This window comes from Tyto alba, unplaced genomic scaffold (genome assembly GCF_018691265.1).
Source record: "Tyto alba isolate M040663 unplaced genomic scaffold, T.alba_DEE_v4.0 Super-Scaffold_32, whole genome shotgun sequence".
NCBI lineage: Eukaryota > Metazoa > Chordata > Aves > Strigiformes > Tytonidae > Tyto > Tyto alba.
The window spans coordinates 5947570-5965598 of NW_024881307.1; the positions used below are offsets into that span (position 1 = coordinate 5947570).

General features: G+C 40.0%; 1 protein-coding gene and 1 long non-coding RNA gene across 7 annotated transcripts in view; one reads left to right on the forward strand and one right to left on the reverse strand.

Annotated features, from left to right (window-relative positions):
- The window catches only part of ARHGEF12 (Rho guanine nucleotide exchange factor 12), an 82505-nt gene that overhangs the window by 32234 nt on the left and 32242 nt on the right, over nt 1-18029 (reverse strand). Inside the window, exons 2-11 of one of the 3 annotated variants that reach the window (XM_032998187.2) lie at nt 16545-16568; nt 15747-15835; nt 14005-14061; nt 6603-6701; nt 6098-6147; nt 5213-5270; nt 4315-4493; nt 3650-3727; nt 3026-3145; nt 2269-2403 (exon numbers count right to left, since the gene is read on the reverse strand). In XM_032998187.2, the coding sequence (XP_032854078.1) occupies nt 2269-2403; nt 3026-3145; nt 3650-3727; nt 4315-4493; nt 5213-5270; nt 6098-6147; nt 6603-6701; nt 14005-14061; nt 15747-15835; nt 16545-16568 (889 nt within the window). The remainder of the gene's footprint in view (nt 1-2268; nt 2404-3025; nt 3146-3649; nt 3728-4314; nt 4494-5212; nt 5271-6097; nt 6148-6602; nt 6702-14004; nt 14062-15746; nt 15836-16544; nt 16569-18029) is intronic. The other 2 variants (XM_032998188.2, XM_032998189.2) reach the window with 2 other exon arrangements.
- Nucleotides 1-18029, forward strand: part of LOC116962943 — a 50528-nt gene that overhangs the window by 8465 nt on the left and 24034 nt on the right. Inside the window, exon 4 of one of the 4 annotated variants that reach the window (XR_004407882.2) lies at nt 7263-7580. The exons of 1 other annotated variant lie outside the window; for it this stretch is intronic. This is a non-coding gene — a long non-coding RNA (uncharacterized LOC116962943). Of the gene's footprint in view, nt 1-2864; nt 3010-6327; nt 6415-7262; nt 7581-18029 lie in introns of those variants that run through there. 2 more of the 4 variants (XR_004407880.2, XR_004407881.2) reach the window with 2 other exon arrangements.

An 18029-nucleotide genomic window follows, 5' to 3' on the forward strand; every position in this document is an offset into this window, starting at 1 on the left:
TGGTTCCTGAGGGAGCTGGAGGATGAAGTGGCTAAGCCACTATCCATCACATCTGAGACATCATGGCAGTCCAGTGAAGTTCAGGCTGACTGGAAAAGGGGAAATAGAACCCCCATTTTTAAAAAGGCAAAAAAGGAACATCCAAAGAACTACAAGCCAGTCAGTCTCACCTCTGTGCCCAGCAAGACCACAGATCAGATCCTCCTGGAAACTATACTAGGGTACATAGAAAATAAGGTGATTGGTGTCAACCAACATGACTTCACTAATGGCAAATCGTGCCTGACAAATTTGGTGGCCATTTATGACAGGGTTACAGTGTTGGTGGATAAGGGAAGAACAACTGACATCATCTACATGGACTTGTGCAAAGCATCTGACACTGTCCTGTGTGACATCCTTGTCTCTAAATTGGAGAGGCATGGATTTGACAGACAGACCACTCGGTGTATAAGGAATTGGCTGGATGGTCACACTCAAAGACTTGTGGTCAATGGCTCAGTGTCCAAATGGAGAGCAGTGACGAGTGGCATTCGTCAAGGGTCAGTGTTGGGTCCAGTGCCATTTAACATCTTTGCTGGTGACATGGACAGTGGGATCGAGTGTGCCCTCAGCAAGTTCCCAGCCGACACTGAGCTGTGTGGTGCGGTTGACACGCTGGAGGGAAGGGATGCCATCCAGAGGGACCTGGGCAGGTCCCTGCAAACCTCATCAAGTTCAACAAGGCCAAGTGCAAGGTCCTGTGCATGGGTTGAGGCAATCCCAAGCACAAATACAGGCTGGGCAAGGAGTGGATTGAGGAGCAGCCTTGTGGAGAAGGTCTCGGGGGTGTTGGTGAGGGAAAACTGACTGTGAGCCAGCAATGGGAGCTCGCAGCCCAGAAAACCACCCTTGCCCTGGGCTGCAGCCAGAGCAGGGGGGGCAGCAGGGCCAGGGAGGGGATTCTCCCCCTCTGCTCCGCTCTGGGGAGACCCCCCTGCAGTGCTGGGGCCAGCTCGGGGGCCCCCAACAGCAGAAGGACACGGAGCTGCTCGAGCGGGGCCAGAGGAGGCCACGGAGATGCTGGGGGGGCTGGAGCAGCTCCCCTGGGGGGCTGGGCTGAGAGAGTTGGGGGGGTTCAGCCTGGAGAAGAAAAGGCTCCGGGGAGCCCTTCGAGCGGCCTCCCAGGGCTTAAAGGGGGGGCAGGAGAGGTGGGGGGGGACTCAGTGAGCGTGGGGATAGGACAAGGGAAATTCTTCCCTGTGTGGGTTGTGAGGTGCTGGCTCAGGGTGCCCAGAGAAGCTGTGGCTGCCCCCTCCCCATAAGGGTTCAAGGCCACGTTGGACGGGGCTTTAAGCAACCCGGCCTAGTGAAACGTGTCCCCACCCAAGTCAGGGGGGATAAAACTAGATGATTTTAAAGTCCCTTCCAATGCAAACATATAAATGTTTGTTGTGTCAATCACCTCCAGTGATCAAATACGATCCACAATACTGACAGGATTAAGTTTATTAGGAAGATAGATAAGAATTTTGTTTTCCATTTATTATGAGTGATACCTAGTTGGATTTGGAGTTGGAGGACGAATGTTTCAAAACAATATGTATGTTCACATTTCAGAGATATACCTAACCCATCTTTCTTTCACTTTCAAATGCTAGTACAAATTTAGCTCCTACATCCTTAGGCCAAAAGCCAAGTACAGTGTCTCAATTCCTCTGCACTAATCAGATTGTGACTTAATTAAGGACTAGGTGCTAAGGCACTTCAATAGAGAGAGCATATGAGCATACAGATTGATAAGTAATGAGTGAACAGACTAAGATCTTTTTCTGTTGGGAATAATTGAAGCTTATTTGGTAGAAGTAAGGCTCTTCCCCACTTTCATGGCAACTTGCCCGCTGACTGGATCTGAGTCACAGTTACTGCAACTGGAACATTACCATACTCTTAAAAGATGCTCTAATTGGCATCTCCAAGTTCAGAGAAAGATACCGGCAACCATCTTTCTTTGTCTGGTTACAGGAATTGTGTCAGTAAAATCTAATCCTGGATGAAAACCAAAAACCCACACTTTTTCTTTCCCAGTCCCTAATGGAAGTCCAATATAATACGCTTCCTCAGGGAAATATTTTTGGTGTGTACTGAGCCTATTCTAGTAATACACAGCATTATTGAGAGAGAGTACATATATATGACAAATAGAACAACACAGACAGAAAGAATTTGCACACGAAAACCAAATCCAAAAGGTATAGAAGTAAAGTCATGGATCTGTTCAAGACTCACATCAGAAATGTCACTGTTTGGTCGGGAGGGGCTGTCACCACTGTAATCCAGTTTGTTCACACAGTCCCCGCTCTCTGACTCCACTTCACTGATCTGCAGCGACTCCATCACAGACCTAGAGGACAAGACCCCATCCTAAAAAGATAAAGTGAGTTGGGAGACAGCACAAAGCAAGCAGAACATTTCAAGAGACAAACCTTAAACATTATTTGTTTCAAAAATCAGATAGTTCACATTCATAAAACTTTCTTCACATATCTAGAAAAGGATGCAATGCTTTTCTAAGAGAAGTCAACATAAAAATCACACCAAGTTTTCAGGACTTATAATATTATAGGCTGAGGGAAAAGGGGAAAAATAATACCATCCACATTTTTTTTTTCTGAAAGCAAAAGCAAAGCTGCTTAAAGCTTCCAGTTACTCATTCTCCACTGTTAGAATGACTTCATAAGTTTCTATTGTTGTAATTGACAGTCAAACTAATAAACACATCATAGTTTGCACTTACTGTTTTAAAAGCAGTTTTTCACAGATGATTTGAAAGTCCATTGTAAAGTCTACTTCACACACTGACATTGCACTGTATTGCTTGACAGCCTCTGCAAGCCTAATTACAAGTCTCAACTCTAGAGGGTGCAATTTGCCTGTACAAGCACAGAAGAGCATGGCAGGGAACTCCTGCTTGCTCGGGACACCATCATCCCCCAAGAATTTTCACCCAGAACATACCACAGAGAACCCTGACACACTCTGTTACCTGAGTACAGCCTGTGGCTTTGGACAACTGCTCTTGCAGCTGAGGAATGTGCTTCTTCGTTTCCTGTATCTCTTTGAGCAGTCGTGTGGTGGGTGATCGGCTATACTCTTCTTGCAGAGACTGAAAAATAATTTGATGAGCTTTCACTCAGTATCTCTTCAGTATCCAAGATTAGAACTACAACCTACTGCTAATCTTCATTCCTTTTACACATTTTAAATAATAAACAGCACATGTGCACACGTACCAATTACATGCTACAGAATGTCCGTTTTATATTGTGCTCTTTCTCCTGTGCCATATGAAAATAATTGCAATCTAGAGATTTACTGAAATCTCTCAATAAGAGTCAAAGATGCTTACTTGCCCAAAGATTATATCAGATCAACAGATATGAACATTTCCACTTAAGAAAGCTCCCAAAATTTTTTTCTTACTTTGTCAAGGATTAAAAGCTCAAGAGTTGTTCAGTAAGAGTGACCTAGATCTTTGGTGTATAGAAAAGCTAAGCTGAAACACAAGCTATGCAAGGGAATGTTGAAGATGCTACTAAGTAGTGATTCAACAACCAATCTTTGTATCATACTTTCCTCTACCTCCCTCAAACTCATGCAACTCCAGTACCTGCAGCCGCTCCTGCTCTTTCTGTAGCATCTTTCTCAGAATCTCCACCTTCTGGTTGTGGACAATATTATTCTCCTCCTAGAAAATATGGAGAGGTTAAGGGTCAGGTTTTATGGTGGAGCTGGAAAGATAAGGAAAATGGATATGCCCATTTCTCACCTACTTCCTAAACATGGGCTCTGAAAAGCCTTACAAGAAGCAATTCAAGTTTCTAAGTCCTATCTTATGCATTTTTTCCTACTTTTGAATATAGGTAACAGCATTTAAAAAAATGAAATTAGACCGTAAGTGTTTGCTTATTTGCTTTCCCTACTCTTTGCCACATGCCTGCACACCTTACAATCCACTTTTTAATAGAAGTTACAGCACGACTGGCTTGGACCTGGCAATGTATAAACTCACAACATGCAAATTGAAGTATACCTCAAAGACAACCTGTGAATAACCCCTCAACTGAATTTGTATTATCTCAGATGAGCCTGCATATTTTTACTTGCAAAATGTTTTTCCCCATGTGATTAAATGCCCACTGGGTGGCAGGATAAATGTTCCAATTCCAATTTTGATTTGTGCAAAAAGCACAAAACAAATCAAGAAAAAAAATACATGACTACATTTCTTTCACTGCTATGCTAGTTCTTTGGAAAGAGAGCTTTAAATCTTACCCCCACAAGCACTGGGCTAGTAATCCTTTCTGCACTTCCTGATGCACCAGGTGAATGAGGAGATGTCATGATGGGAGACATGTGGCCAAATGCTGCCAGATCCACTTCAGAATCAGCTAATGGAATCTGGGGTGACCCTGGTGGGCGCCCCTGAACAGTGAGAGCTACATAGGAACCCGCTGCAGGGAGAACAAGAACAATTCACATTTCAGATACACTTGCAGATTTCTACGGTTGCTGTTGTTCTGGTTGCCATTTCACCCAAGAGATGAAACACAGACCATACTTCACTCATTTGTTCTTCAGAGAACTTGAAAGCACTGTTAGCTCCGGCTTAGAGATCTCTGTTTAAATTTCAGGTAATCCAAAAACTTCCATGCGTTCTTCATAAAAGCATGCAATCCAATTTCAAGTCTATCAGGTCACATTCACCAGGTTGTATTTACAGTATACATACGCTCATGCTACAAAATAAACTGTACTAGGGTGGAAGGAACAACTGCCACCTTCTTCCTTGTACAAGAAAATCAACCAAGAATGCACTTTCTTTAGAAATGCCAGTACTTTGTAAGCATCCTACAATAATCTACATTAAGAGTGCCTGAATAGCTATGGTATAAAGATGGGAAGACGCATAGACAAGGTTTGATGGCAACTTTGAACACCAAGCTAAGGACAAACTGGAAAAGTATCTATCAGCTCAAGTCCGAGATGTCAAAATTACTCCAATTTCACTTCACTGTTTCATACACACTCTTTATCTCTCAGCATGGGGCATGGTTAGACCTTGTCCCTGTCACTTGATGGTTGAACTGGTCATGTCATTGGTCCTTTAAAATGATGCCTTTCATGCTTTAAAGGAGCACAGTGACAAAAATAGTAAACTACCTTTACTTACACTTGATCAGCTTTACCACCTCCAAGTGGTTTGAGTGTGTTACAAGTGTGCCATTCACCTGGGGGTAGGGAGGAAGAGAAAGTTAACAGTGTTTAGCTACTGATTTCTAAAGGTACCCACACACTACACAGTAATCACACAGAATGAACAGTATTTTCTTTCCCCCTCGATCTCCATTACTATGTCTTTCAAGACACTAACAGATAAATGGTTTACTCTTCTAACAGTTTATCTTGGTGAGCAGAGCTCTGCAAAAAGAAAACTATACAAACATACCAAAGAAAATCAAGCAACCAACAAAACAAAACAAAACAACACAACAATCCACTTCTGACTGGGCAGAAAAAAAATTAGGGTAGCTGATTTAATTCATTAATTTAAATGCCTAGTGGAAATCCCAGCTCTATTTATTGTGTCAGTAGCTGCTGTAGCACCACCAGTATTTTGCAGCAATAGTTTAGATAGTTTTTTTAGTTACTGACTTGATTTCTTAGTTGTTTGGGACTAAAATATAACACAGATCTGCGGCAATTAGGGGAAAAACAATAATCCAAGAAGACTGACTATTTACAGGTAATTATTAATAACTCTCTTCCTTCTCTGCCACTTCTGCTTTTATTATACGTGTGATACTTGAACTTTGTAGGGTCCTGAACTCGCCCATAAAATTCTGAAATGAGGGTGAACTCCACAACAAAACTAACATTCAGCAGTGGGCTTCCAGTGCTTACTGTTCTGGTATCCCCAGAACACCAAAACATAGACCATTCCTCTATCCCACAGGCAAATGCAAACATCACAGCAGACGTATCAATGACATTCTTTCAGGGAAAGAGCTTGTTTAATACAAGGGATCCATTTCTCTGATGATTTGAATGCCCTTACCTTGATAATTCTATCACCTGTTTGCACTCCAGCCCGCATGGCTGCTCCATCTAGAAAGGCAAGAAAATCAATTAGTTTCAATTTCAGTAGAACTATTCAAAGTAAAAATGATTTAAGCTCTTCTACAGTTCCAAGCAAAGCTACTTCCCACACTCACCCAAGCTTCCTCTGTCTCTATCAGATTAAAATCAGAGTATCTAGACTAGAGCAGTTCTGTTCTCATTTTACAGTGGATACTTCAAGCCACAATCCCATCACTTTTCAAAGAGTCATTTACTTCCTCTCAGACACGAGGTCAGTTTCCAAATGCATCAGACACTGAGGAGACAAATCACTGCATCCCAGCAGTGCAACGTGCTTTGTCCTTGCGTGTCTGCTCCAAAGCTACAGCCACCCCACCCATGAGGAAGGCCTTTAGAGTTTCTCCTCCAGCTCACGCACGTTTCTTTCACTCACATGATGACCCCCTAGGCCTCTGCCTAGCACATTTAGCCAGCCTGCTTACCTTCTTTGACCGACTGCACGAAGACTGGATTGTCTCCGCTGACCGTCAGCCCAAATCCGTTTTCATCCCGTTGGATAACAACACACCGTTGAACAAGACCTGCATAAGAAAGGTGGGGAAAGGGCAGAAGAAAGAGGAGAGAAATACAAAGAGACACAAGCTAGGCATCAGTCCAAAACCTTATCCTCCTAGATAATCACAGAGCACTAAAGAAACTGGTACAGTACAACAGAGGGGAAAATATATGAGAGACAGAAACAGGGCATCAATCCAGAAACAGATAGGAATGTCAAGACAGGTCAAGCTTATTGCTTCAGTTACACAAAACAGAGATATACAACAGCAGAGATGCAGACAGCTCTGGCACGTCAGACACAACTTGAGGTAAAAGCAGCTTTTAAAGAAGAGCAGCTATGTACATGAACCAACGAGCACAATTTCCCTTTGTCTGTATTAACAGTTCTTCAAAGTACGGCAGATGGCTGTCATGTTCCAGTACACCATCAAAAACACCAAACCACTTTTACAATCTACTCTAAAAAGTAAGTCACAAATGTCTCAGACTAACATCAGCGGAGTGGACTAAAACAGATTTATTGACCAGGAAAAGTTCTGCCAATTCTCAGTAAAAATCTCATCTTGGGGCACCTTCTGTTCCAGATAAGAGTCTCACACAGAACCAGAACAGCAGCAGTAAAGTAGTACAAGCCACGCTTACTACACTGAACAAGACTTCTGAAATCAAGAGCATGCTTCTCACTGAGCTACTGAAGTACAGGGCCAGAATCCCAGGAGATGTGAGTTTGAATCTGCTCCTCCTTTAACTTGTGTGAGATCAAAGGCAACTTGTTTTGTTTCCCAGTGCTAGGATTACTCAGTATAATGTGAACATAAATACTGTTGCAGAGATAAATGTACTTAGTATATGCAGCATTTTGAAAAGGTGAAATGTTGCGTATGTCTGTTCACCTGAAAAATAAATAAGGGAAATTCAAAACAAAGCAAGAGTCCTGGCATATCCATTGCAGAGCACGTTCCTAGGAACATCTGTAAAAATCCTACCACAATGGAGCCCTTATCTTGAAAAAATGACTTTAGGAACTCTGCAAAACATTTCATTGTTTTATTTACACAGCAGAAACTGCTACCCACTAAACAACACCCTTATTTCTAGCATCTTGCTTTGCTTCTTAATTTCTGAAGCCCCGTCAGATAAAATTCTTATGCCAGCATCTTGAGAAAGAATTGGAGTTCTCCACAATGCCATACCAAAATTGTAGCCGTTTCATCTAGTATGGAGGGAGTAAAGGGAATTGTGAAGATGCTGTCCCAGCAAGACTGTCTTTTCTGAAATCATTTTTAATTGTAACAGAGTATAGAGTCATACCCACATCGTAAATTACTCTCGCACCACTACAGCTCCTTTCACTTCTCTCGAGCAACTCCTAATGGAAATGAGGAGCCTCAAATGAAAATACTGTCTGCCCAGTCAGCCCTGTTTTCCTTGATCATAGCATATATGAAAATGGGTGTGGGAGTCGTGGAAAAGATTGCATTCCAGCACTTCTGCAGGAGGTTGGTCACAGTATTATATCCTGGTAACTCTTCTTCTGCTGATAAAGTAGAAGCAAATTATGCTATATACAGCAATCTGTAGTAAGTTGATGGAATGGATGCAAGGTGAAAGCAGACAAGAGATGAAAACCCATCACCTTTCGCATCCTCTTTATATGGTTAAGTGAAAGAACATGCCTCTCTCCCCTTTGTACCTCCCATTTTTCTATATGGCCAAGCTTCTTTAAGTCTCACTTCACAAGAATGATGCCCCAGGGTGGGGTGTGGGAAAGAGAACACATGCTATTTCATAAAAACTGCTCATTTTAAACCCTGCTGCCAGATGTACAGGTTTTATGAGTAAGACACTAACTAATCTTTTGACTCATAAGAACTGTCCTTGTTTAAAGGCACAGTATAGCCCTGCATGCTCGCTCTTCCACTGAATTTCTTCCTTTTTCAGAACCAATAGCCCTTGGATCTACTGATAAGCTTCCTCTTTCAATGAACCAGATGCCAAAGCAGAGGCAATGCAGTGGGAGATGCAACAGAAACCAACCTTACAGGGTATAATTTAAGTTCTAAGAATAATCAAGTTGAACTGTTTCACACCACAAGTCTCAATTCCACCCAAGATCACCTTTTAATTTTTGAATGGGGAAGCAATTGAAATTAGGACAACTTGAACCCAAAGTAGTCCATAATTGCTTTTTCCCTTTATTAGTTCCCTTCCAACAAGAAGCAGGCACTTTGACCCTTCTGACACAATATAAAAGTCTGGAAAGAGGTCTACATAAGCCAGCTCAGAGATACTGTGCTCGATGGGGATACACAGCAGCTTTATAGTGATTTTAATAGTTATCTGAAATTTTGCTGAACACCATTACCTGCAGAACTTTGCAGAGTGTTGCTTTGATAGCACTCCCTGTCTGAACCAGGTAGACTAAAAAGAGCAACATTCAAGTGCTGTCTTTCATTCTGTTGTGAGAAAAAATTAGCAAAGAAACCCCCCAAATCTGTCATTTGCTCACTTTTGTTCTTTAAGTAAATTACATTCAATTTTAAATCTGCTCAGTGGTGGAATTTTAAGACCAGAGCAGCAATGTTTTCATAGCCCACATCTTGTACCATGAACACCTCATTAGACACTCCGGAATGGACTGAAAGGAAAGCCACAAACCACCGAGAGCCCAATGACATGTAACATGAAATTTTCAATAGCTGTTACTGTCACGCCTTGATATCACAATACACACAGGAACTCTTACATTAAATTACTAACTCAACCAACTTCATCCACTTTAATTAAAGTCTGTAAGTTTGAGACAACACTGAAGAGTCCATGTTAGCAAGTGGCAGTCAGCTTTTCATTCACCTTTTTTGCTTCCGTGTTCTGATTCTTATCATTCCCTGGATGGAGTAATTAATTTTGAAATATCTTACCATGATATTTCATTTTTCCAGCTGAAGCTTACTAATGATTACAAGGTCAACAGAACTCATCACTGATAGTACTAAAAAGCAAGTCAATAATTATCTTATTCCCACAATTGCTTTCACATGACATTATCTTGGTGGCATGAAATGAGGAGACATCAATGTAACTACGATTTAAATACACAAAATCAGACTACATGCTCCTATCTGGAGTGGATTCATAAAATTCTGTGGAGAAAAACATAAATCTTAAAAATCCTTTTTCATCATCATGTATAATTCCCCAAACTCACTGGTATAGCCTTAAGCCAAGAGTACAGTAAAGCAGCTAACCATGTGCTGTAGTTAAAGAGGTTTCAGATTAAAAATGAAAGCAGCTAGAAATTACCAGTCTCGGGAAAAAGGAATTGCAAGAAAAGCTAAATCAACCAACTCTTCAATAGGTGGCACTATTCCCTTTGTGACATGGTGGCTCAGTTATCCAGCCCCACTACAAGTGTGCCTTCTGGACAATAGGGAAGGAGAGAGTCCGAACTTCTCAAGGTCACTGACAGACCATGGTAAAAATTATTGTCTCAAATGGTCTTGCCAGATACATTTTGATTGTCCAAGAGCTTCTCTAGTAAAGAGATCATTCACCTTCTCTTCTACACATCCTAAATATTTGGAAGTTATTTGATAAAATAGGAAATTTCACTTCCATAGCAGTGCACAACAAATAGAGCATGGGTAGATTCTAAAAACCTGACTCTCTAGAGAGAATGAAGACATGAATTACATCTCCCATAATACAATGTAGCTCTTCCTCTCATCAAACTGTGTGGGACATGGCATGGGAGGAGACTTGTGAACTATAACCTCCCTGGAGGCATGAGGCCACAATGGGAAAATGCAATTTAATATAGTGATTTGAAATGAATCATTCAATAAACAAAAACAAACTCCTTGGGGTTTTGAGAATGTCCAAATGTTTCACTTAATTTGGGAAGCTTTATTTCTCTAACATATTTTCAGAAACCCTGCTCCACAAAACAAATAAAATGACCAGCTTTTATAAAGAGAATTTTTCATAGGATGAAAATCTGAATTTCACTTAGTTCTAGTTATTACCGTGATCTCATACGAAATGCCATATCATCAGCATTCTTCAGATTCTTCCACTAACCTGCTAACAGAAGTCACGTAAAATCATTCCAAAAACTATATTGTTTGGAATTAGTGCAGTGTATAGTGTCTTGATAAAACTGTTACTAACAATGGCACTGAATGCTTCTCATAAAACAAGGCTTGGTAACCTTTATAGAAAAAGAGAGCCATGTATTTTAACCATGATAAATAGGACTATCTGCTCCCATGGCAACGACACATTCAACCCCTGTGGTCAAGTGCCCCTTGCACTCGCAGCGTTTCTGGCTATTATAAGGGTAGTGATGAGGGGCTCCCAAGAGTCCTTTCAAGAGTCTGGAAAAACGGTGGCCACAACATAAAGACACAAGGCTGACAAGAACTGCAAGAAAAAAAACAGGAAGAGTAAGTTCAATTTAAAAAAAAAAAATCTCAATGAGAAAATCTGGGGTTTCTAAACAAAAAGATTTTAAAACTTATCCCGAAGTTGAAGAGAGTATGTATACAGTCTAGTCTAATATTTGGGCCAGAAACTGATCATTGCTAAATAAAAAGGAAGATATCTCTGGAGAGCATGCAAGTCATGGGGAAGTGTAACTGATATCTCACCTACCACCCTGAAAGATCATTTCAATTTTAAGTTAATTTCAGAGACAAGATTTCTACTTCAAGAAATAGGTATCAAGTATTCTGGGAGGATATAGCACTAATTAGTAAATTACAGCATATCTGAACTATGCTCAATCTCTCTCCTGATCATCTAAATTTTGTTGAATACACAGATATGAGATGGTTGGATTTAAGGAAGAGAATATCACACTCAGTTTCATGTTACTATAAATCTCCCCCTTTTTATTAGAACAATTTCCCTAACTAACCACTCTGCCCCTGCCCAATCCACTCATATCTTCAAGAAATTCTGGTCTCTTGCTCCTTAATTAAGAATTTCAAGAGGTAAAACCAAACCCATAGGCAAGAGCCACACCTCCTTTTCCTGTTGTCATTCAAGACTTCTATTATTCACTTTCCAATGGCTAGCCAAAGAAAGAGCCAGCTAACATCCAGTCACCAGAGAGAAAAATATCAGTAGTGTTTCTACTTGTAGGTTTTTAAATAGTTTGGTCCCATCCAAAGCAAACAGCAGACTTCTCCACACATACCACATAACCTGGAAAAATTAGAGGACAGAGACAAAAGGCAGGGCAAGGTCCAACACAGCGAAGGCCACTGGAAAGGAAGGATGAGTAGAAACTGCTCCCATGGATACTGGACATGGATAGAGCATCTGCAGGAAACTTTGGGGGAAGTAAAGGCTTACATTAGGAAGTCATGTTTCTTTCTGCCATAAATGAAAAACCAGGACACTGTACAGACTGAGAAAGAAGTATAAACACAGATACATTCCATCAAGCATACCAAATGTTTCCTGTAATTATCCCACAATGGTTTGACAGCACCTCCAGTATACTATGGGTAAGCAGCATTATACAAAAATTAATACAGGTTCAAGATACAGGAATCTAGTCAACCTGACTTCACTGTCACTAACCGGCATCTACCTGGCAAAGGGAAGAAGTGGTCAAGGATTCAACACAAGCTCATCAGAAGCATCATCCCCAAATACCTGCTTTTCAAGCTGGCTATTTCCCTGTTCATTCTCTTGGAGCAGGGAAGAAAGACATACAAGCTGCAGCAAGCCAAGTCTCCCTAAGACAGGTTTCTAGCTCGACTGAAGCAAATCAAGGCACTCTCAAAACCTGTTTACAGTTTCTGAGGACTCACACCCTGAGGAACACGACTGTCATATTACTTTGCTTTAAAAAAAAAAGGTGTGTGATTCAAAATTCCAGGGAAAGTTAAGATTTCATTTTCACAGACGAAATGGATCACACCTCCCCTAAACTGCACCAACTAAAGGGCTTTTGCTAACATGTCTACATTGGTTTAGAAGGAACTCTTCAGGGTTGGTGGGTTTTGGGGTTAAGTTTGGGTTTTTTTTTTAATTTATTTTTTAATGTTTCTTACAATCAAAGCTATGACAGCATCATTTTGTATTACGAGCATGGTTTAAGAAGTTGGATCACAGCCATTAATATGTGACAGTTTTATTCTAGTGGAATGATACGAGCTGATACTGGAAGAGTCATTGCACCTGACCAAAAGCCCACAGCAGGTTATGCAGCAAGCAAAATTTTCACAACAGATCAAAATTAGAAAGTATCACAGACTGGTTTAAATATAAAACAAAACAAAACAAAAACAGGAAAGGAAAAGAAAGGCAACCCATAGCTGGAGTCAAGAGAAGAGTTGAACATGCACACTTAAAACCATGAAATGTAGCAGTACTGGCCAGATTCAGCCTAGGTCCAAGGGTACTAAGAAGCTGGTATGATCCAAAAGACCCCCCACCTACCTGTGAAAACTTATTACCTTCTAGTTTCTGAGTGCAAATATCTTTAGAGATCAGAAATGTAACAAGTGATTAACATAAAGGTAGGATGGAGAAAGTGTCACAGCCCAAGGGCTGATGGATCTGATGTAAGCTAAAGAAGGAAGATGATCAAACAGGATGTGTCTGGTGGATATTCTTTCCAACAGCACCCATCATGGTGTACTGACAGCATAACGATGGGGGGGGGGGGGGGGGTACTCCTATCCCAAACTGTTATATGCCAATTTGTTCCAGCCTGCAAGCCCACAACACAGTAGTAATACACAACAATATAGGACTGCCAGGGTATTTACTACCTCCTCAGAACAAAGAATGGTGAAGTTCATATTCTTATATTTTTTTTTAATTATTTACAAATATATTTCCCACTTCTGTGAAACATGAAAATGAACTGACATGAGATCCTCTACAAATAATGCAAAATGATTACTTGCTGGCTCATCTAGATTAACCTCCAAAGTTAGAACACAACACAGACTTTTCTCAACCACAAAACTCCTCTGCAGTTCACCACGAGCTGTGTCTTTATACAATCGCAAACATACCCAGTGGCACAAGATCCCCAAGAAGGGCAGTCCTAGCAGGTTTTCCCAACTATCAGTAAATAACAGGAGAATCCAGGTGCCAGACTACACTTGCCAGGTATGGGTTAGTTTCCAGCCACTACAAAAACTACAAGCTGATACACTGAAGCAACATTCGAACTGAGTTTCCCACTCCCTGCTGCAGAGCCAACCATGCGGATCATGTAAAGGATAAAAGCCTTGGATGCATAGACAGAAAGCATGAAGCAGACTGCAAAATTGCAAGGCTGCAGCAGCTGCTTTATCTTACCATACGTCTCGGATCTACTCTCCTCCGAACTAGACTTTGTCTTCTTGGAGGAGCTATCTGCACGAGAGCAGGAGAAAAGGAGAGAGAGATATAGAAAATATGGAGACCAAACATGAGAAAAAAAACTTTATGAAAAAAACAGACTGATTTATTAGGTTAAATCGTGCAAAACACAAATAAGATGTGAACAAAACACAGGTGAAAAACTTGGAATAAGGGGTGAATAATATGAGCATGAAGACACAGGTAACACCACAAAGAATCTATTACAGAATCTAAGACACAATAAAAGAAGTTCTCTGCAGACTACAGAACATATTCTGAATAAAAAACAGTCCAAGCATAGAAACTCTGGTAACATTTATCTCCAGAGCAAGTAACTGACATACACATAATAGTTCAGCATTCTGAATTCACCCCTTAAAAAGAAAACAGTTTTTTGAAGGCTACAGTACAGACTTTATCTGTCAGACCAGATCACAAGCATTTTAACAGTGGTGCCAGGTAACAGCTCTCAAAATTGGAATTGTTTTCATCAAATTAAGATTAAAGGATTCCTGAATTTGCTTCTGAGGAAAACAAATTCCTTCAACAAAACAGGTTTATAGCCCAAGACCTCCCATAACCTACTCCAACCTGAAATAATTTTACATTTCTTTTGTCCTTGGGAATAGGTAAAGATGACAAGCACTAATTCAGGTTTTCTCCCTTACGGGATTTTTTTTTTATTTTATTTTTTTTTTTAAGCCAACGTTAAAAGCCCATTTTCATTTATTTTGTGCACACTAGGAAGCAGTCGTGCAGCTAGGGGCAGAAAGCATTAACAAACAGGACGGTTCATAAACACCAGCTTCAAATGTCTTGTGCAAAAAACATAATCTGCAAGTTCTACCACCTTTACATTCAACTCTCATGACTTCCACAAGCCCCAGGGAAAAGACTGGACTAAACAGCAGAATGCACAGACATGAAAAACATACATTGCATGGGGCCAGGAGGCTCAGACAAGAGCCTGTCATGCATTTCATCAACATACATAGTAGTTACTGGGTTAGTGTTTCAGAGAGAGAATGAAGAATCCCTGCATGCATCCTAATTTCCAAGACAGCACTGGACAGGCTTTCCAAATTGACCCTAACTTAACCTTTTGGAAGGTTAAAAAAAATAGGATAGCATATCCTTTAAAAATATACACTTATCTTAAAATATATCATGTTGGAAAGTACAAGTTCACTTTACAAGTGACAGAGATAGATCAAAATCCACTAAGGCTCAAAAAAGACAACCAAACAAATAAAAAAAAAAAAAAAAACCAAAAAAACAAAAAATAAGCAACAAAAAAAAAAACAGCAAGAAATACCAGCCCTAATCAAGCCTATAACATCTCCAATTTCACACTTCAACTAAAACAGCCAAAAGAACTACTCACAACTAATTACAGTATTTGCCTACTGAAATTTCAGACTGACTTTTCTGAAAGAGGTAGTAGTTATAATTATTCACTGATACCACTAATCTAGGTTTATTCTTGCACAGTTAACAGCTGCTTTGTAGATGAGCATGTTCAAAAGCAAGCCCATATTAATTTCAGTGCCCACATGCTTCAAAAAGGCTTTGCAATCACAGAACAACACAACTCTGAAAACCACATTTGTTGATACATTAAAATAATTTTTATTCCAATCCCCGATACTTTTCAAATTGAAGTCTAGTTTTTCACCTGTGAAGTTTTAGGACTTTACCTGTCGGATCAAAGTCGTGCGTACTACTGCAGCGTTCAACCTTCTGTTTCTTGTCAGCTGGAGACTCTCTGCTCAGAATGCTGCCGTGTCTGTGTCAAACCAAAGCAGAGGATCCTGACTACCGCACCACAGAAGCATCGCCTAACTGGCGAGGCCTTCGGAAATAACCTTAGCTAGCTCTGTTTGCTAACAAGGAATTCAAATTAAAACGTGTGCATTAAGTTCACCTAAAAAATTTATTCCCAGACTGAATTCAAGCGGAAAAATGATCTCCCTAAGAAGCTTTGGGAGTGTATCCAAGGTTCTAGAAGCAGTTTCGTTAACCTTTCAAATTAGTAACAGCAAGTGCGTTCTCTTTATCATTCAAAACCAAGCAAAATAAATTTAAGTTACAGAAAACTGAAAGAATTCCTGAAGTCTTAACTCTACCTCCTCTCCCAAAAAACCTTAAATATCTTTGTATGCAAAAATTAAAGATTTAGAATATCCACCCACCAAAGGAAGTGTCTGTACATCATACACAAACATAGTGTTATTTTCTCCAACCATCTCAAATCTCAGGTAAGGTAACCCGCCAACGTACTTAACAGAAATGCAAATGGTAACATTATGCCATGCACTTCAATTACACCACCAACTATATTTTTGGCACTCTGTCCCAATCTGGATATGAATTTCCTCACATCTGTAATGGGTACTGCTATCTGTGTTTGTACATTTTTCCTTTTAAAAGCATTCCTCCTTCAAAAATACTGTACCATAAGTTGCAATACAAACAGTCAAATTTCAGTAACTCACCTTGTAGGTTTTTTGAGAGGAAACCTGAAAAAAAGAAAGAACATAAGTTTAATGAACAATTTTTGTTTCTCAATATTATGTTTGATATCAATACTAATGCTTAAAAACAGTTATTTTACACTTCTGTAACACCTTCACAAAAGTCTTTTTTTTCTTCTACTTCAGACAATTATTAAGTCAATTTACAGCTGATTCAACTAGGTAAAGAGATATTGTCAATATGCTTAAGGCTTCAAAGAGAACTAAGAACAGAGGCAAAATCTGTGCTCTCAAATCCAGCATCTAGTAGGAATTTCTTTCTTAGTACAGTATAGCATCTCATGGATCACCTTTTTTTCATAACTAACTAGTTCCATACACTAAAAATTAACGTAGCTTAATTTTTTGTCCTGCTCATGGACTGAGTACCTGGTACCTAATGAAGGTCCGAACTCTAACTGAAAATTCTCCAAGAGCTGAGACATTCTGGTTATCTCTCCTATGTAGTAATACAGGAGCTCATGCCGACACCTCCTACTAACAAGATCCCTATTTTCATGAAACTGTATGAACTGGCCATCTTTGAGACACGCACAACAGAGTGAAATAAAGTTGAAATTATACTAACTATTCTAAATATTTCTGGGACATATAGGTAACATAAGCACAAATCCACAGTTAAAGGGAAGAAGTGTATACGCATTTTTTCAGTAAGGAAAAGATGTGGGACTTACGAAACCAGATTTTTTTTCCTTGAATTACCACAGCAAAATGACAGAATAAGGTGTATGCCATCCAGCTAAAGGCACCAACTTATACTTTCATAAGGCAGAACTAGTTCTTTCTCAGAACTTTTTAGGAGTTTAGCTCAATTCTTACTTGTTACATGTTTTTAGGTCTTTTGGCTAGAAAGAAATTTAAATGTTTAGAGCTGTGTGTGTACATATAAGAAGAGAATAGATCATTTAAGACACTTCTACAATTATAATAGCTGATAATTTCCCCTTGTCAACCTAATAGTCATCCTCATTGCATTCAGTTTTTTCTATTTATACAGGCTTTCTAAGAAGTAATAGGGTGAGGGCTAGGGGGAGACAGAAGAGATTCTAGTAAAAAGAAATATAATATCATGAAAGTTGACGGGGCATTAAATGACTCAACCTTTCGGTTTATTGTTTTGGTTTTGTTGTTGTTGGTTTTGGTTTGCTTTTTCTTCCTTTTTACCCCTAGTTTAAGCAGACCTACTTGGTAAAGATCCATAGTCCCATGATAAGTCTGCATTAGAAAAAGGCAATGCCAGTGCAGGATAGTCCCAATGGCACCACCTCCAAACTCAGACTCAACCGAGCCGAGTGTTAGCCCTGTCCAAACAAAGTGGTCCACTGTGCAGAACCAAACCATTCTCCGAAAACATTTCAGAGCATTACAACAAAGATTCCTTAAGCACCACCAAGAAGACTGCCCAAAATGCACACCTTATGTTTTAGGTTCCTTTGAAAAACAAAG